A 21,194-nucleotide genomic window follows, 5' to 3' on the forward strand; every position below is an offset into this window, starting at 1 on the left:
AGTCACGCCTTTAACAAGTCTTGGTTTTCAGTTGATTTACTGAAGCTGTTGAGAAAAAAAAATAAAATGTACAGAAAATATGTCTCAAATCCTACTCCTCTTACCCATGGTGTTTATAAATCCTATAGGAATAAATATACTCACTCCATTAGGCTTGCAAAAAAGAAATATTTCAGTTAAAAATTCAATAGTTGTTCAAAAGATATTAAAACCACGTGGAAAGTAATAAATCAGTTGTTGCAAAAAGAAAGGACTACCCCAGAGCTCCCTTCAGTTTTCTTGGATGGGGAAAATTCTTTCAACAATCCATTTGATATAGCTCAAAAATTTAATGATTTTTTTTGTTAATATTGGTTATGAATTGTCAAATAAAATTTCTACTTCTCATGGTAATCCACTGGATTTTATTTCTAAAAATGTTCCTATTATTTCGTCATTCAAGCTCCCAAATATTCAAGAAATAAGTGACATAATTGATGAACTGAAAACATCTTCAGCCGGTCATGACAATATACCTGCATTCCTTGTCAAACAGGTGAAACAGACAATACTGCAGCCACTTGTTTATATCTTTTCCTTGTCTTTGAAAACAGGCATTGTGCCAGAAGATTTAAAAATTGCAAAAGTTATTCCTCTGTTTAAAGCTGATGACCCATGTTGTTTCAATAATTATAGACCCATTTCTATTTTGCCATGTTTTTCAAAAATATTAGAAAAAATTATTTATAAACAGATTCTTTTTCATCTAGATTCTAATTCAGTTCTCTACAAACATCAGTATGGTTTTCGGAAAAATCACTCTACTTATATGGCTCTGCTTCACCTTATTGACAAAGTTACCTCTGCACTTGAGAATAATGAATTTACCTGTAGTATCTTTATCGACCTTTCAAAGACGTTTGATACTGTTAACCATCAAATTTTAATGGATAAGTTACATAAGTACGGTTTTCACGATACTGCATACAAATGGTTAAAAAATTATGTCTCAAATAGAAAGCAATTTGTTTGTGTTAATGGTTGCTATTCCAATAAGGCCTGATTATTTTGTGGAGTCCCGCAGGGGTCCATTCTTGGACCATTATTATTTCTTATTTATATTAATGATTTGCCTAATGTTTCAAATTTCCTTTGTCCAATAATGTTCGCAGATGACACAACCCTAGTGCTCTCTCATTCAAACTTCAACTCACTGATTAAGGACGCCAATGCCGGTTTAACTGCCTATGCTATGTGGTTCAGATTACTTAAACTATCCTTGAATATAAAGAAATCAAATTTCATAATTTTTAGTGGCAAAAAATCATACCCTAAGGATTCATGCAAAATTAATATTGAGTCTGTTAGTATGCCTCAGGTGTCAACTACAAGATTCCTGGGTATTATTGTTGATGAGAGTTTGAGTTGGAGAGAACAAATTGATTGGGTCACCAAAAAAATCAATAAATCCATTGGCATTATAAGGCGTGTTAGTAATCTTGTCACGACGAGTTGTCTCCTCACACTTTATTATAGTTTAATTTATCCTTATCTCTCATATTGTAATATAGTTTGGGCAAATACTTTTCCTACAAATCTTCACAAAATTTTGGTCCTACAGAAACGTTTTGTTAGGATTGCAACTCGATCAGAGTCACTCGCTTCATCTACTCCTTTATTTCACAAACTCCAGATTCTTACTATTTATGATATCAATATTTTTCAGATATGCGTTTTTATTTATAAGCTAAATTCAAGTGAAGGTAATATTCCTGGACAGTTGAAGACTTACTTTAAATTAAATTCAGAGATTCATTCTTATTCAACTCGACAATCCTCAGATCTTCATCCTCCTAAATTTCTCACTTGCAGAGGTCAATTTTCGGTGAGATTTAGAGGCACTAAATTGTGGAATGATTTTTCCCACTTGGCAAAGAGCTCGTCCTCTCTGAAATATTACAAAAGACGTTTGAAGGACCACTTGACTGCTGTTTTGTAACTGTTTTCCTAATGTATTGTTGTTCATGTATCCATGTTCTTTTTGTTTTTTTTTTTTGTGTTTCACTCATAGTGACATGTACCATCTTATTTGCTCAGGAGTCAATATAATATAAGTTGTAAAAACAATATCCCATGCACACTCACACACACTTATTTTTTGTCTTTATTCTTTATTATTTATATATTGCATTATTAGTTTGCCATCACTTTTGTGTAGTTTTACTTTCTGTTTTTTGTATGTTAATCTTGACATGAAATTTTAATATCTTCGGTGGAGGCTTCAAATAAGCCCATTGGGTTTTTTGCCTTTTCCTGCACCTATAGTGTTTATCATTGATATTTCCTGTATATTTTTAAAAAACTGTGCAAAACAATAAACTAAACTAAACTAAACAGTCCTGCATGTGTTAGATGTTTCCTGCTTCAGGATTGTCCACCCCTGATCTAGTCTGTATCCAGTCCTGGAGCAGATTACTGCTTTCCTCTCCTCCTGAGCTCATGTTTCCTCTGCAGGAACCTTCCACAGGGATGAGGACATTCCTGCTTCCTGACCCTCTGAACATCTCAGTGATTCATACTCAACACTTCCTTAATGGAACTGAAATTCCTTTGTTGATGACAAAATAAGATGAATCCATTTATAGTTTTTGTGCAGCGATTTAACATCAAACTGTCCTACCTCCAAAATCTGTAAAATGTTGAAATAAAACAATTACAATTTGTTGAGCATTTTACCTACAATCAAACCTGCAATAACCCACATTATTAACTCACAGTGGTAGCAGTTGTAGTAGTAGTAACAGTTGTAGTAGTGATGTTGGCAGTAGTAGTAATAAGAGCAGCAGTAGTAATAGTCGTAGTAGGAGAAGTAGCAGTAGTAGCAGTAGTAGTAATAATAATAATAATAATAATAATAATGACTTGCACTTATATAGCGCCTTTCACGAAACCCAAGGTCGCTTTAAAGAAAACCAGGAAAAAACAAACAAAACAAAAACACAACCGGGAGAAAACAACAGGGGGGGCACTAATGGGGAAAGGCCAGGGTGAAAAGGTGGGTTTTGAGTTGTGCCTTGAAACTGTCCAGAGAAGGGGAGTCACGGATTACGGCAGGGAGAGAGTTCCAGAGGGTGGGGGCAGCAACACTGAAGGCTCTGTCCCCAAACGTCTTCAGTCTGGTCCGGGGGAAGGAGAGCAGACCAGCGTCTAAAGACCGCAGGTTCCGGGAGGGAGTGTGGTGATGAAGGAGGTCAGACAGGTACTGGGGGGTGAAGGAGGTCAGACAGGTACTGGGGGATGAAGGAGGTCAGACAGGTACTGGGGGGTGAAGGAGGTCAGACAGGTACTGGGGGGTGAAGGAGGTCAGACAGGTACTGGGGGGCGAGAATGTGAAGGGATTTGTAGGTGAGTAGGAGGAGTTTGTACCGTATGCGGAACTTAACAGGTAGCCAGTGGAGGTGGATGAGGGTGGGGGTGATGAGGGTGGGGGGTGATGTGCTGCCAGGGCTTGGTGTGGGTGAGAACCCTGGCAGCTGAGTTCTGCACGTACTGGAGCCTGTCCAGGGTTTTACTGGGAACCCCGGACAGGACTCCATTACAATAGTCCAGCCCGGAGGTGATGAAAACGTGGATGAGTGTTTCTGCCACAGAGTCAGAGAGTCAGGGACGGAGACGTGCAATGTTTCTGAGGTGGTAGAAGGCAGATTTGGTAACCGATTTGATGTGTGACTGGAAGGAGAGGGTGGAGTCCAAGATGACGCCCAGATTACGGACCTCGGAGGATGGTGTGATGGTGCAGCCGTCCACCCTGATGAGAAGATCTCCAACCTTCCGGAGCAGTGACTTGGGGGCCACAACCATGAGCTCTGTCTTATCGCTGTTGAGTTTGAGGAAGTTGGTTGTCAACCAGTATTTTATGGCAGAGAGGCAGTTAACCAAAGACTGTGGGGGAAGCTGGGAGGATGGTGAGGTGCTGAGATAGAGCTGGGTATCATCAGCATAGCAGTGAAAACTGAGACCATGATGGCGTATGATCTGGCCCAGGGGTAGCAGGTAGGTGGTGAAGAGAGTTGGACCGAGCACAGAGCCTTGAGGGACACCATGGTTGACTGGGGCAGGGTGGGAGGAGGAGCCAAGGATGGCGACAAACTGAGTTCTGTTGGTGAGGTAGGATTGGAACCAAGATAATGCAGAGCGTAATGGTACTACTAATGGTAGTAATGGTAGCAGCAGTTGTAATAAGAATGCCAGTAGTAGCAATAAGAGTAGCAGTCGTAGTAGTAGTTTTTAATGTTATGTTGTTTTATATTTATTTTATTTTATTTTTATTTAATCTATCTATTTATTACTAACAAAACGTGTCACTGATTAGTTTTTAATGTCATGAAGGAGTACTAGAGTCCTAAAACTGCTCCAGACTCTCCTGGACCGATCTGGAGAGCTGGTTTCATCCTGAACCAAACTCTGCTCTCTGAACCAGCAGGACCACATGGTTGAGGAACACAGAAGACTCCGTGGTGGAAAAACAGGAACCAGAAGGAAAAAGTCATGTTTGAAGAACCTAAATCATCAAATAAACCACCATTAACAAAAAATATAAAGTCATGATGAGTCATAGAATCAGTTAACAGCAGTTGTCTTACTTTGTGTCTGAGGGTCCAGGTTCTTTATTGAAGTTTGGAGGTTTATCTTTGGACCAGTCACTCTTCATAGACAGACAGATGGATCCTGGAGACTCTGGTCTCTCCTCCTCTTCCTCCACACAATCATCCATCTTCTGGAATTCAGTTATTCAGAGACATGAACCAGAAACACCGACCATCTTTGAATCTGTAGACAGAAACTTTATTAGAACACGACTAAGTCATGAACTCAATTTAAAAGGAACCCCCGGTTATTAAGACTTGTAGGCCCTAATAAGACACAATTGTTCTCTTATACTAAAATATGTTGTTAGAAACAAATAAAATAATGTAATTGCTTTAAAAATCTACAATGTTTATTAGATATTTTGACCTGCGGGAAGCGCCATGTTTTACCTGCGCAATGCATTCTGGGGGCGATGGTGTAGTTCGGTTGCTCTGGGAAGATAAGCCACGTTTGTTTAACTGCGACACGTATCTAAAACATAGATGAGCAGCACTCTCCCGGCCGTGGAGGCTGACGAGGGAGCCCATAAGACGTCTCGGTTCAGGCAAACTGGCTCAAAGTTCTCGTGTGCTGTGATGCACGGGAGATCTGCAAAAATGATCAAAGTCGTGCGCATCTTATCAGTGCATTAAACTGTATATCCTAATGGAGCGGCGGCGCCAGCCGGAATCCTGTACGCACTGTACTTACCCTTTTTTTGAAGGATTTATGTATTTATTTTTGGTACGTGCTGGGTCCACCGTTTGATGTTACCATGACAAACAAGAGGCTGAGTGGACTTGCCCGGGAGTTTGACGAAACGGGGAGGTGCAGACTTCGCTTCAAATAGGCAAGAACATCATTATTTAATTGAATGACTATTCTGATCATTTTGGTGGAGCCACATCTGGGTGGGGTTTGTATTTTAGCATAGGCTATCTGCTACAGTAGTTGAAACGTGTGGTCGGTTAGCCTATCTGAGTTTTATGGTGTTTTTATAGTTCATGTTTTATGGTGCTGTACTTTTTTTTTTTTTTTACTTTTTTGTAGTTGCGCTGTCACCTTAATGTTTAGCTGTGTTTTCATCTGTGTTTCTGTTGCGCCGACACCATAATGTTTATGTTTGCATCTGTGTGGAGGTGCGCATAATAATGTCACCATATCTGTAGTGCGCCGTGCGCACGTTATCCAATTTGTCACTGCAAAGTTTTGTTTGAGGAAAAAAGATTGTAGGAGCTATATGTCACTTTTGTATCATTTAATCATTTATTATTTAGTTAGTTTTTTGTGGTTTAGTTTTGGGAATACACTTTTAATTTGTTTATGATATTTAGTATTGATTAAGTTTATTTTGTTACTTAACCATGTTTTATTTTGAAGGTACTGGGTAGCTGGAGCGCACCAGGTGAGATTATATATATGGGTTGGCAGACACAGGTGAGCCAGGCACCTGGGAGGGCAGATGGTTTTTTACCAGGGCAAGAGAGGCGTCAGAGATCTTTGTTCGTTTGTTTGCCAGGAAAATAAACCTCTGGAAACTTTATTTTTTGCCTGGACAATGGACTTTGTTTATCCTGCGTAAATCCACTCCCTAGGTGTCTCAGTGGCCGTTTGTTTATTATAGTTTGATACTTCGAGTTGAATATTTTGATTTATTTATTTATTTTGTTATAATTCACCCGGAGGACAAATAGCCACTACAAAGATCTTTGAAATACTTATTTAACTCTGAATAGCCAACCAATCTATCCTCTACCTAATGGATAGTGGAATATTCAGGCCGAGTGGGACCCTGAAATTAGCCGTGTAGAGCAGTGGACGGACTGTTTCTGTGCCTATTACGAAATTGAATCCTGGCGGCGCCACTGTCCTAATGATTTATAAAGCATAGGACAGCGGTGGATGCTAATAATCTCCAAAATTATTGATATTGGAATACGTTTTATCACACAATAGCTTAAAGTGAACAGCTGCTGACAAAAACATAAGCTCTTGACAACAAATGCTCTCCTTCTCTGTTGGCATTGAGACAGTTGCTGCAGGCACCATCGATTTTGTCCCACTCTCGCCTCATCCCGTCTTTCTTGGTTTTCATTTGGCTTGTTTTGAGATATGTTTTCAGTGTTGTCCTCCTTGACCTTGCGCTGGGGTTCAAATTGAAATGGCTGAATAGATGACATGTTTATCCTCTGGATTATCTCCTTGAACAGTCACAACAGTGTACGGGGGCTAGCAGGTGCAACCGACTGACGTCATTACCCAGAGTGCATTGCGGTGTAAACAACAATGGCTAATTATATTTTCAAATTTTATAAAAACGAACACATCAAAAAGGTTTTTTATATCACATTGTTATAATTGATACCAACATTTATCTTTTAAGACCTACATGTCTTAATAGCCAGGGTTCCAACAACTTTTCCTGAAGGACTTTGTCAAAACTCCTGAGGAGGAAGAAAGAGGTTTATACTGACGATGAGACAGACCTGAAGCTGAGTCTCCTCTAACCTGACGTCAACATTTCTGTCCAGGTGGAATCTGTGAAGCCGAGTCTTCACCTGGAGAAGATATTTTCTGTTTCATTAAACACTCAAAGAAACACTGATGAAGTCATCCAGGAAACCACTTCTTCACTGATTCTCACTAAAGAGCCCCAACCTGAACGTTACCTGCTCCTGTTCAGTTTTCTACACAAAAACATCCCTTTATTTCTCTGAGATCATAAAACAACAGTTTTCAGGAAACAGTCAGACTTCAGATGTTGGTTAGTTTAACCATGAATCCTGCTTTGTTAGCTCAATACTAACTCCCTTCGTTGTTCGGTAAACAAACCCCTGAACGACTCGCTGAGAAACAAACTGACAAAGAAACTTTGTGTTAAAGTCTCATCCAAGTCTCATAGAGAAGAGTCTAAAGTTCTGAAGAAACTTAGAGACAAAAGTCTCAGTTACTGAAATGAATCAAACTTGTAGAATCTGTAAAACTGTTCTCAACATCAGGATCACACAAACACACACACACACACACACACACACACACACACACACACACACACACACACACACACAACTGGACAGGAAGTACTCCACCTTGTTTCCAATTGTCCTTTTATTGCAGCACATTCATTCATACATGACAGTGACACATAAACACTGCATTGATCACCACACTACACACACTACACACACTACACACACTACACACACTACACACACTGCACCATCACTGTCTCATCTTTTCTTTTTTTACATCCGTGACTTTAGTCGTCTGACAGAATCAGGAATTCATCTGTTAATAAAATATGTTGGATCAGACTTTCAAAGTGAAGGACGGGTCCTTTCAACAGAAAAAATATTCAGCTTTTCAATATAAACTGTCCTGAAATCCTCACATTACATTTATCTGTATGGTCAAAATTATGCAGCAAAGTTTTGGGAAAAAATTCAATCAAATCTGATCAGTTATTTCCAGCGTGGAGAACCTCTGAGAACCTGACACATCTGTCTGTGGAGACGACGTCACGCAGCAGAAAAACAAGATTTAAGTCTTTTTAAGTCACACATACCCAAAGTAACACCTTCCCTGAGATCTTTGTACATTAAATCAACTTCATGAGACTGAATCATCGTATAAATACAGTTTACTGACCTTTTAAAATGTAGATATAACAGAAACCACCACAACAGGAAATGTTCAGAGACAGGAAGGTCAGCACACACACGCCTGTCCAGCTGTCCTTATAAGGACCTTCTATACTTCTGTTATGTGTTTCCATCTGAACCCAAACCTCAGATCTCACGTCACCCCTCAGCTGGACTCCAAGCAGAACCACAGAAATGATATTTAAACAGCAGAAGAAGACTGAATAAACACTAACCTGGTCTCCTCTGCTGCTCCGTCCACATCAACATGGAATCTGAACTCTAAATACTTTCATCAGTTGCTCCCAGAGCTGCTCCTCCCTGCAGTTACAAGAAACCACGTGACTGCTGTTAAGAGAGAGAGCGTGGTCGCCCCCTGGTGGTCGTCAGTGTTCAGAGATTTTTCCAAAAACACATTTGTTTGTGTAAATGTATTTGTTTTTTAAAGAAACTCATTTCAAACCAATCTTTTCAAAATCAGTTAAAGTCATGTGACCACAACGTGGAACTGCAGGCAGAACGATGAGAAACGACTCTCAGTCCAGGTCGGGACGTCGTTGGACCTGTTTTAGGGGCTTCAGTCGTACAACGTTGTGTAGAATCTGTCACTTGTTTTATTCCCAAACATCACTTTCATTTACAGAAACTGTAAAGTTTTGATGTTTAGGTTCAGAAGTTTGGATTCAGAAAGGTTTTCATCAACAATAGAAGTTGACATGGTCGTGACGGAGGATTTCAAATACACGTCTGCCGAAAGTTTAAAAACAGTCGTCTGATTCTTCACCAAACCTGCACCATCTCTCTTGGTCTTGAGGTCAACATTTGTTGACACAACACTTAAGATATTTAGGGTTGATTGTCCCAACAATGATGAAAAAGTTCCTGAAGGCCTGTTGCTCAGTCAGGACTGAAAGAGAAAACACTTGTACGTGTCGTCCAAACATTGATGTACTAAACATCTCAAGGACTCTTTTCTGCTGCAACACAGATCAACGCTGGCTGAGGAGGCGGGGAAGAGCTTCTCATCCATGTTTCTAACCATAACTTTCAAAGCTTCGGTTTTCCTCCGATTTCTTGGACACCAAACATTTAAGACAAAGATGAGAAGACAGAGTTTTGATGTCCATTAAAACGGTGAGATAAAGGTCCTTCTGTTATCAGGTGATGATCTAGTCATCTTTAGGTGTTTATCCTCAGGGACCTCAGAGGAATGAATGTGTCAAATGGGATGCTTGAACATTAGCCAACATCTCCTGAGCTTTCAAAGGTCAGGATTTTAGGAATAAAACGTTTGAAATAGGCTTTACTACCCTTTACTACCCTTTACTGCAGGTGTTTCAGTCACAGGGCGGAGTTACGTCCTACGTCACACACTGTCTGATGCGCGTTCTCGTTGTGGGCTACAGTTTTAGCCGTGGAGCGTCAGCAACATGCTAGCGAGTCCCTAACATGAAAAGTTGTTTTATTTATAAAAGGTTTTCTTAACACAAAAGTTAAACCTGCGGTAGACACCATACTACGTTGTAGTGTCACCCAAACTAATTGTTTGATAGTCATTGTAATTCATAATTTACGTTAATTTAATCTCTACAGCTGATATTTAAACTTTAAATGGGCATATTGGTGTAACAAACAATAAGAAAAAACAACTCATTAAATGCATCAATGCATGTACTATAATTGTAGTCTGGTTACATTATAGTATATATTTTGCCCAATATTATAAAATGTCACAGTGTAAAATGTATTAGAGTAAAACTTAATAATAATAATAATGTACAGCAATGACAACTGTAGGTTACTGCATGTATTAATTGGGCAAACGGATGCATAATAATAATAGTACATGCAGACTAAAATTAGACTATGATGATCAGCTGTGTTCTCTTTCTCAAATGTGTCCCCTCCACCTATCATATTGTATGCATTTTAATAGAAAGAAGTTTGTGCAATAATTATACAAATGAGTCCCATCAGGATATATTAATAATTCACCTTAAGTTAGCAGAGGAAAGACAGTTTCAAATCCTTTTGTGTATATTTATATAGGCATATATGAAAAGCAACATAGAACTAATGCATAAAGAATTAACATTACGGCATGATATGCAATATCAACAGTTTATTTGAAACACATTAAGATTGTCATTTACTTTTACATTTGAGGCATTTGTTCTTTTTCTACTCCTCTATATGGATCCAAATAGTGTTCTGCTGAAGCGTGCACTGCTGCGTACAGTCAAACCACGCCCATATGACTGAAACACCTGTAGTAAAGGAACTTCCTAGGCTGACAAAGCTTCAACACTAACGTTAAATGTTTCTTTATCCTCTGTAGGATCCTCAATAGTCCAGAGTCGTCATGGCGATTGATTCCTTTCAGTTCTGAGACGTGAAAGTTTCCTGCATCTCTGACAGAGTTGAGGTTTTCTCTACAAATGCTTTTACCTTTTCCACATCCTTTATAATAATAATAATAATAATAATAATAATAATACTACATGTAAATGATCATTATTCAGCCTCACAACAACCCGTGAGGCTAATTTTTTCCATTGATTCCTTTCAGTTCTGAGACGTGAAAGTTTCCTGCATCTCTGACAGAGTTGAGGTTTCTCTGTATTTGTGGAAAGGAGATCTGCTGCAGGACTTGAAGATGGACTTCACCGACTAATAAACGTTCCCTGATCTTCCAGTGAACAAACTCATGGACGTCTCTCCACACTGACAGTTGCTGTCAGCGTCTCTGCTGAGGGTCAGGAGTGCCGCTCCATCTGCATTACCTCCACTTTTATCAGACCGTAACATTGATGGCACCCCGACTCAGATATGAGCAAATTCTTTTTTTTTTTTTTTTTTTTTAAGATTTTTTTGGGCTCTAGTGGCCCTTTATTGAGATGCAGACTGGAAAGGGGTAGAGAGAGAGAACGGGGAAGACACGCAGCAAAGGTGCGCGGGCTGGATTCGAACCCGCGACCGCTGCAGGAGGACTGTAGCCTCAGTATATGAGCCGCCGCTTAACCCATTGCGCCACCGAGCGGCCCAGATATGAGCAAATTCCACAATATTCTATGTTTTACAACTGGTTGCAGTTTCATCGTCCACTTCTGTAATTCTCTCTGTCATCCTTCTACTGGACGCCTAAAGCGCACCGGTAACTATTTCAAATACAGAACAGGTGTGTGGATCAGAACCACTTTAACTTATCAGTGCTCACTTTAACCGCCTTAACTGGCTTCTTATCATGGTGTCGTTCTCTGAACTCTGGTCAGGGCATGAGAAGTCCTGTTAGACGCACCAGCGTGGCCAAGAAAAACAAAGTTAGTAGCTTTCCATAAATGTTTGGTGTTAATTTGGAACCGAAAGGGTCTCAGTTTAGAGACGGATGTTTAGATATTTATAGATGCAGTGGTTGCTGGGTGAGACGTAGCGCACACACACACACACACACACACACACACACACACACCTTAAACATCTCATTAATGTATGCAACCACCTTTGATATATCAGTCTGGGAAACACAAATGCTTTTACCTTTTCCTCATCCTGTATATATATGATAATAATAATACTAATAATACTAATAATAATAATAACAACAACAACAACAACAACAACAACAACAACAATAATAATAATAATAATAATAATAGCTTAAATAACTGTAATAATAATAATAATAATAATGATAATAATAATAATAATAATAATAATAATAATAATAGCTTAAATAACTGTAATAATAGTATTAGTAGTAATAATAATATTAATAATAATAATAATAATAATAATAATAATAATAATAATAATAATGTAAATGATCATTATTCAGCCTCACAACAACCCGTGGGGCTCATTTTTCCACATAAACAACAGTAAACAACAACTTCAGTGGACTCACGTGCTGCTTAATCAAAGCAACAAAGGACAATAATCACATCAACAATAACATGTTGCTAAATGGGCAGTTCAGTGACTGCACACAGGAAGAAAAGCGTTTTGCTCACCGTTTGAAGAGGAAGAGCATCCTCCCGTCTTCCATGGTGGTAAAGTGGTGAATGAGCCGTCGTAGAAACTCCCACTGGCCTTTAGGTCCTCGACAGCAACAGTCCATGTTTCTGTTTCTGACATCCCGCTGAAGATGCTGACGAGCCCAGAACCCTGCAAGAGTGCTGTCACTTTAGTCAAGTATTGCTACTAAAAACCCTCCATAACTGCACTAATAATGTTGCTACTTTACTGAGGAATCAACACACACGCCGTTATTTCCTTCATGACGTTGATGCTAATGTGCTGTAATGTGATAATAATCATGACCGGTAAGTTGTATTTCCAGACCAGTCGTCTCATCTTGTACATTTAATATCAGTTCTGTATCTATCTGAACTTATTGATTCATCTATGAACTCTACATTTAATATCAGTTCTGTGTCTATCTGAACTTATTGATTCATCTATGAACTCTACATTTAATATCAGTTCTGTGTCTATCTGAACTTATTGATTCATCTATGAACTCTATTCCAGCAGTCCGGGCTCAGAGCTCTTTCCCGCCTTACGCGGTTGCTAGGCAACGAGCCCCACCGGCTGATTCCGTTAGGTTTACGTTTATCAACAATACAAACATAAAATCTAAGCATAAACTCACACATTACACATTCACCCATCAAGTACACGATTATAACTCTCCATTCTTCCCTGCAAACAGCAAGAAATAAGTATTACTTATCCTCGTTACGCCGCACACATCCTCACAGTCAAGTGTGTTCTCGTTCTCGTGCAATCTCGCGAGACTTCATTTATCCCCGAACCTCAGTGCAGCGCCCTCTGCTGGTGAGAGTTGGACACTGCATCACCACATTTGTCAATAAACGAACCTTTTCCTATCAAACACAGACAATCTTCAACACACTCATAAGTTTTATACTTAATTCAAGTAATATTAAACATATAAATAATAATAATGTGGGTATATCACTGATGGCTCTGTATGCCACATTTTCACCACATAACATTTACGCTGTTTTACACTTCATAAAACTCTCAATAATTATCTATTGCAATTCACTATTCCCTGACTGATGTGCCTGTGCCTTTTTTTTTTATTTATTATTATTATTATTATTTAATTAATAATTCTCATTACAATTTTTTATATATATATATTTTGTTTTTTTTTTGTTTTTTTTGTTTTTTTTTGCAATTGTCCATTTCTGTCTTAGTTTTATTTATTTTATTTATTTGTTTTCTTTTATTGTGGTTCTAGTTTTATGTAGGTTGTTCGGGTATGCTGCAATACGTAAGTGACCACTGTATTTTTCTGTTGTTTTTTCCTAAAAGAAAAATGTGTGCTTAATTTGCAAAATGTTTTGATATAATTGTATACATCTGCAAAACCCAATAAAAAAAGTTGAAAAAAAAAAAAAAACTCTCAATAATTAATGAGAGATGAGGTGGCGACAACAGAGCCACAACACAGAAGGACATAAACCGTTAAAAAGGTCAAATTAAAGGCATGGCAAGTAGTGTGAAGACTCGAAGGAAAGTCAAAGTCAAAGTAATCTGTTTTCACCTCTATTGTGAATAATCCTGATTTCCAGCCTGGGATGGTGGATGTTGGTTTTAAACAGTGGGGTGATAATGGTGTTCATAGACTGAGGGATTTACTCTCTGATAATATGGTTATGACATTTGAACAAATGATAGAGAGATATTCTATCTCCAGAAATGACTTCCTTCGTTATTTACAGATAATGCATTTAATCTTGTACAGTACTACCTTGGTTGAGAACCATGACAGCTCTCCTATTGATAAATTATTATTTTTAACAGGAAGAGAGATATCTGTAAGCCTATTTTATAAAGCACGGTGTTTCACACCACCGGTTGGGCTGGACAAGCTTAAAGGCACATGGGAGAAGGAGCTAAACATCATAATTGATGATGAAGAATGGAAGGATGTATTCAATAATTTCAGTTTGCAATCGCGCCCAAGCAATACAGTTCAAAATTATACACAGAATGCACATATCCCCCAACCGTAGACTTCAATCTCTCACCCATGTGCCTTAAATGCAAGATAGAAATGTGTACCCTAACTCATTGTTTTTGATCATGTTGTAAACTCCAGGTGTGTTGGTCTAATGTGTTATCTGAAATAGAAAAGATATTGGACTTAAAACTGGATATGGACCCTGTATCTCTTGTATTGGGCGTCCTAAGACAACACTTAATATCAAAACATAATCGGAGGCTGTATTGTATTACAAAGTACCAACTGTTAAAGGCTGGCAAAGAGTGGTGTTTAATCTGGTGCCATTAGAATACCTGACATGTATATTACATTCAAAAATAGACCAATTCTATAAAGTCTGGGAGCGTTACTTGAACTATGTAGAGCCTGATGTCTTGACTGGTCATACTGTACATTTTTAACTGTACACTGGGTAACCCAGGGTATTATACAATAATAATAATAATAATAATAATAATAATAATAATAATAATAATAATAATAATAATAATAACAACAATAATAATAATAATAATTATTATTATTATTATAAGGATTATTATTATTATTATTATTATTATTATTATTATTATTATTATTATGATTATTATTATTATTATTATTATTATTATTATTATTATCATAATCAGTGTTTTTTTTACGGATTTGTTTATTTGCTGCTTGTTATTTCTGTGGATCATATTATGTATCCATTCTTTGCTTGTAAAAGTGAAAAATGAATAAAAATATTGTATAAAAAAAAAGGTCAAATTAAAATCTGACTTCTCTGCTTCCATCAGCAGACACTTTTTTTCCAAATGTTCTTGTAAATTGAACATCCAGGTGGAATAAAAAGTCGGGCATTATCACAGCTTTGGAGGTTTGCTACTGTGGACACAAAATCCAATTTGTATTCATAGTAAAACATAAAATAATCACGCACCTAAGAGGGCCTAAAAATGTGAAGTTTTCAAATTATTTGTCTATAAATCAGCTTGAAATTCGACTGATTGGGATTAATTAGTAATTAGGATTCTGAAATACCACTTATATATATTATATGTATATTATATGTATATTTTTATAGTATATATCATATATTATAATACTCTGTCAGCACGTTATAGTATAGTATATTTTTTATAGTATATATCATATATTATAGTACTCTGTCAGCACGTTATAGTATAGTATATTTTTATAGTATATATCATATATTATAGTACTCTGTCAGCACGTCTCTCCCAGAACGTTATAGTATAATATATTTTTTATAGTATATATCATATTATAGTATAACAAATTGTATTCAATTGTGTTTTTTCAATGAGGATTGCAACAGTTCGCCCTCTGGTGGTTATACAAGGTAATTGCACTCAGTGTAAAGTTAGAAGAATTAAATGAGAAAAGTACATCCGGTTATTCCTTTCAAAATAAATAAAAAAATAAACGGTTAAAATGGCACGACGACAACGAGTCTGTTTCGAGGAGAAATTAGTGCAAAAACAATCTTCATCCGTCTTCTGTCATTAATTAATGTAATTACAGTCGGTAATTTAGGAAGTTCTGTTATTAAAATGAATTACAGACGATAATGTTGAATGGAAGAAAACGGTAGTTTCTAGTGTCACCACCAGAGGGCGGTCTGTTCTCATCATCGTAACAACAGTCATCAAACTTTCTGCAGAAGAATAAAAACAAAGCTACGTATTTTATTTTTAGCACTTTAAACAAAAACAGCGGACCAAAATACAAAACTGCAATAAAAGACAATATTGACATGTCACAAGATATGAAACATAAAACAGATCATGAAACCTAAAATAGAGAAGAATCGAGGACCGGACATGTTTAACATACCGGCTGTGATTTAAATTAATTTGGATTATATTTAAAATCTTTAAAACTAATAACTGAAACAAAAGCACAAAAAATGTATGTAGTGTTAAGACATTTTCCCACTGATTTAGAAGACTGATATCCTTACTTACCCCTTGTATGATGGACTTTGTTGTATTATTTTACTTAAATGTCATGTATTTAATTTATTTATTATTGTTTGTACTTTATTTTCATATTATATTACTGTATAATTGTCATGGGACATTCAATCTACACACTTTATTCTCGGGTTTACATACAGTGTCCAATCTACTGTTCCCTTTATCAACCTCGTTTCAATTACAAATGTATTTGTATGGAATGTAGATTTGCCATGTTTGTTTTAGAATGAACCTTTGACACAAATAAAATAATTGAGAAAAAAAAACAACTAATACCTGCTGTGAGAAGCAACACAAAACCACAGTTTCACGGTTAAAAGAGTCAGTTTGGGGGACAAATGCAAGAGGTGTTAAAGAAATGTTCATCAATGCATATGTTTAAATAACTGATTAAAACAATGAAATGGTTCTCTCCCAGAACGACGCGGCCTCTGGGGCTTTTCCATTTACTCGGCTCCTCTCCGCTCGTCTCTTCTCTTTTTTAAGGGTTTTCCTCGAGGTGACAGTTCCGGTTATAGTATAATAAAGTTATAGTTTAATATAGTTTATTTTTATAGTATATATTATGTAATAAACCGAGTTCTATGGTGTTTTTTCAATGAGGATTGCAACAGTCGCCCTCTGGTGGTTATACAAGGTAATTGCAGTAAGTGTAAAGTTAGAAGATTTAAATGACAAAAGTACATCCTGTTATTCCTTTCAAAATAAATCAATAATAAACAGTAAAAAGCACGACGAGTCTGTTTCGAGGATAAATTGGTGCAAAAACAATCTTCATCTGTCTTCTATCATTAATTAATGTAATTACAGTCTGTAATCTATCAATAGTTCTGTAGTTTGGATGAATTACACACGATAATGTCGTTAAATGGAACAAAACTGTAGTTTCTAGTGTCACCACCAGAGGGCGGTCATAACACCGTAACACCAGTCATGAAACTGTAGAAAAATAAACAGAAGCTACAAATTGTTTTTATTTAGTTTTATTTTATTTTCTTATTTGTGTTGTTATGAATACTGCTTGCTCAGTAAGGTTGCAGATTGTATAACTGTATAAACTTTATACAAAATAGTGTTGAAAAGCTGAACTCAGGTGGCAGAAAACTAAACTACAGGTTCATTATGACATTTATAAAGAGAGACTGAGCATTTATAATACAGAACCGAGGAATGCAACACAATCCTATTTTTCTGATATCTTTGCTAAAAACATCAACAATGTATTGTGTTCACTACTGTTGACAGGTTAACAACCCCCGGAGTCAGTGGATCCTGAACTTCTATCCAACCCTGTCAGCCATGAGTTTACCTCCTTCTTTACTGACAAGATCCAGAAAATCAGACGGTCAGTCAGATCTCCGATGCTAGAGCAGGATATGAGACACCTCTGTGTCCAATGAGAGAAACCAGGACACAATTCTGTCCAGTCTCCCATAAGTGGTGTGGTGTTACCCGACCTGAACGCAGCATCCCTGACTCAGCAGAGACCGAACCTCCACGTTCAGCCAGGGTTCCTTCCTGGTTCAGGTGGCGTGTGTGGAGGGTGCTCAAGCACCCAACCCCGTGCTCAGATGCCCAAAGTGCCTTTCTGTCAAAGGCCTTTTTTTTTCCAAGGTAAAAAGATTTCCATTTTCAAATGTGGACCTATTGTGCCATTCATTCACCAATATCATCTAACAATTAATAATAATTCAGCTAAATCAAATGATATGATGAACATCCCCCTCCCTGACACCTGGCAGGCCCTCGTCATGTGACCTGCCCTGCACTTTGCAGCTCTGCAGGAGATTGACGCTTCAACTGAAGATATATTTTCACTTACCGGTATGGTTTGCAGCAGTAGCATTATGTGCACATTACTAGTGTGTTATTGTTGTTGTTGTAAGTTACTACAACAACAACAACAACAATGCTTTGCAACTGCGCGACATGTGCTGTATATTACTGTTAGTAATTAGTCGGCATTAGTCGCTCGCTGACAGAGAGAGGGATAGAAATGCAGCTGCTCGTCTCTCCAGGTCTTTCTGCCCACCGTTTTAGAGATCATGTCATTTTATTTAAAGTAATTTAAATCAATTTGCAATCCCCCACTTGGCTGCGTGTATGTGTGTGCGTACGTACGTGCGCACGTGCGCAGGTGGATGTTTTATGTGCATCAAATCTTTATTTTATTTATCAGGGTATTTAATGTCCTGATGAATGTCCTCGTAAGGAGAGGAGGTGGAGAAAGAGGGAAGAGGAGTGAGGTGCTAAAGGCAGCAGGAACATGTACCAGGTATTTATGTTGATTCAGATCTGTAATGTTTTTCTGTCATTACTTTAGTTTGGATTAGTGGGTATCCACAGTTATTATTATAGTTTTGTATTTTTCTAGTTGTTTTTTTCCAACAATATCTTTATTTGTTTTTCAAAATCTTTCCAATAACACAAAAGTAAGAGGGCTCTGCTCTTACATAAAAGGAAACATCAAGGGCCGCTGAATTATTGCCCAGCAATCGAATCATGTTTCTTACAACTCAGACATTTATAAGATAACATAAAGCAACACTCAATTTAGGTTTAAATGAGAAAAGGAAAGAGAAAAAGAAAAAATAAATAAAACCCCAAACAAAACAAAAAAGTAACAAAAATCAAAACAACAAAGGTTTCTCTGTTTTTGGAAGGTTAGCCCAAAGTATTTCACCATTGTGCTTAATTCAGAAATATAAGCTCAAATATACAATTCACACAATAAAGAAATCAAGTATCGAAGTATTTTTCTAGTTTTAGTATTAGTTTTAGTTTGTTATTATAATACGGGATATTTGTCGTAGGTAAGGTTGAAGAAGTTCAGAGCAGGTATTACAATACAAAACACAACAGTGTTATTGTAATGTAACAACGTAACAAATGTAACAAAGTTATTGTCGGAAAGTGTTAAAGTCGTGTTCCATGTGTCCCTTTTTAAATTTCCGAGGACAGCTGATGTATAATCCTGCAGGTCTACGTCTCCCTCACAGGCAGCCGTCTCCCTGAACATCTGCCAGTGTGTGGGCTGGAAACAGTCCTGCAGGGCAGGTACAGCATCACTTTCAGGTACAGCATCACTTTCAGGTACAGCATCACTTTCAGGTACAGCATCACTTTCAGGTACAGCATCACTTTCAGATACAGCATCACCTTCAGGTACATCATCACTTTCAGGTACAGCATCACCTTCAGGTACAGCATCACTTTCAGGTACAGCATCACCTTCAGGTACAGCATCACTTTCAGGTACAGCATCACTTTCAGGTACAGCATCACTTTCAGGTACATCATCACTTTCAGGTACAGCATCACCTTCAGGTACAGCATCACTTTCAGGTACAGCATCACTTTCAGATACAGCATCACTTTCAGATACAGCATCACTTTCAGCTGGGCCACTCATGATGCTGTGACGCCCCTGTGACGTGATGCTGCAATCTGCTGTGATTCCTCAATGAAAGTTTCAGGATGTGGGACACCAGTGACAGAAGGAACGATGGACTGAGAGCGCTCAGAGCAAACAGATGAGGACCTCCAGCTTCCTCTACGTTTCATAACAGTTCCTACTTCCAAAGTTTTTCAAACGTTCATATCTTGTTGGTGTATTTTTATATTTCTTACAGTCTCCCAGGGCTCTGTTACGTTCAAAATTCTGTGATGGCACAGTCGCAACACTGGCATATTATTAATATAGTCAAAAAAGATGAACATAGAACTCTTGTTCTGAGACATTTCATGGCGCCTTGGTCCTTATTGATCCGTGATGTCATGTTGAAGGTTGGCCAGCAGATGGCGCCACATTTCATCTCATCAAAAAGCTTCGACAGGCTCAATCATCGGCACAATTATCGATTCAGAGGTTCAGAAAAGTGTAGTTTCTTCATCACTGTCTTTAATTTGGTACGTGAGAAGAAAGGAACTGTTTTTATCTACAGAGCAGGTTAACCACGGGGTTCGTGATTAGCTCTTCCGCCGCAGGAGGCCGTGGTTGAGAGACTGGGCCTCCTGTGTGAAAGAGTGTGACCAGTCCATTACCTGACCCAGGCAGCTGGACACACACGTGACTGCTTTGATCACCTGAGGACGAGCAGACAACATCGGCTGATTTTAATTAATTTCCCTTCAGGGATTAGTGAAGTCATTTTGAATTTAAATGTACAATCCCTGAATTTGCTGCTGCTTAAGTTGAAGTTTCAGTTTTTTGAGGGCAGAGGTGTCTTCAGTATTCACATTCATTACTCAGGTAGAAGTATAGATACTAGAGTTTAAAAATACTCCTGTAGAAGTTGAAGTATCAACTCAAGATTTTTACTCAAGTAAAAGTATAAAAGTACTGGTTTAAAAACTACTTAAAGTATAAAAGTAAAAGTAATGTAAGGGGGAAAAAAACCATTAAGGACAAAAGCCATTGAAAATGAATGCATCTTAGTTTATTGCAAATATATTAAAGAAGCATATATGTGTACTATTGAGCATTAACATGTGTTTCAGAGAGCAGGAGATATGATGACTAGTTGCCTATAAGTATTGTAATGGTGCAAAAAGTCAAACTTCAGAGGCATGTTATCATTTATCCTAACCTTTATTGGAATGTACATCCAAGTTTAGTTGCAGGAATCTGAGGGAACGGATGTAAGAACAAAACTGGACAAGAACATCTGAAACAACCACAACCAAATTCACTCTATCCGGATGGAGCAATTTAACTGGATAGTTTAATTTTAAAGCAGAAATGAAATAGAGTAACAAGGCTGTTTTTAAAATGTAAGGAGTAAAAAGTACAGATAATTGTGTGAAAATGTAAGGAGTAAAAGTAAAAAGTCGTCTGAAAAATAATGACTCCAGTGAAGTATAGATAACCAAAATTTCTACTTAAGTAAGGTAACAAAGTATTTGTACTTTGTTACTTGTCACCTC

At 37.6% G+C, this 21,194-nt stretch overlaps 1 protein-coding gene across 4 annotated transcripts in view; it reads right to left on the minus strand.

Moving 5' to 3' along the window:
* Nucleotides 1–8,541, minus strand: part of LOC133423125 (protein NLRC3-like) — a 64,566-nt gene extending 56,025 nt beyond the window's left edge. For all 4 annotated transcript variants that reach the window (XM_061713268.1, XM_061713267.1, XM_061713266.1 and 1 more), the window contains exons 1-3: nucleotides 8,486–8,541; nucleotides 7,095–7,166; nucleotides 4,623–4,809 (exon numbers count right to left, since the gene is read on the minus strand). In XM_061713268.1, coding sequence (XP_061569252.1) covers nucleotides 4,623–4,753 — 131 coding nt within the window. In that variant the 5' untranslated portion in view covers nucleotides 4,754–4,809; nucleotides 7,095–7,166; nucleotides 8,486–8,541. The remainder of the gene's footprint in view (nucleotides 1–4,622; nucleotides 4,810–7,094; nucleotides 7,167–8,485) is intronic.
* Between the last annotated feature and the right edge of the window lie 12,653 nt (nucleotides 8,542–21,194).

This window comes from Cololabis saira, chromosome 22, assembly GCF_033807715.1.
Source record: "Cololabis saira isolate AMF1-May2022 chromosome 22, fColSai1.1, whole genome shotgun sequence".
NCBI lineage: Eukaryota > Metazoa > Chordata > Actinopteri > Beloniformes > Belonidae > Cololabis > Cololabis saira.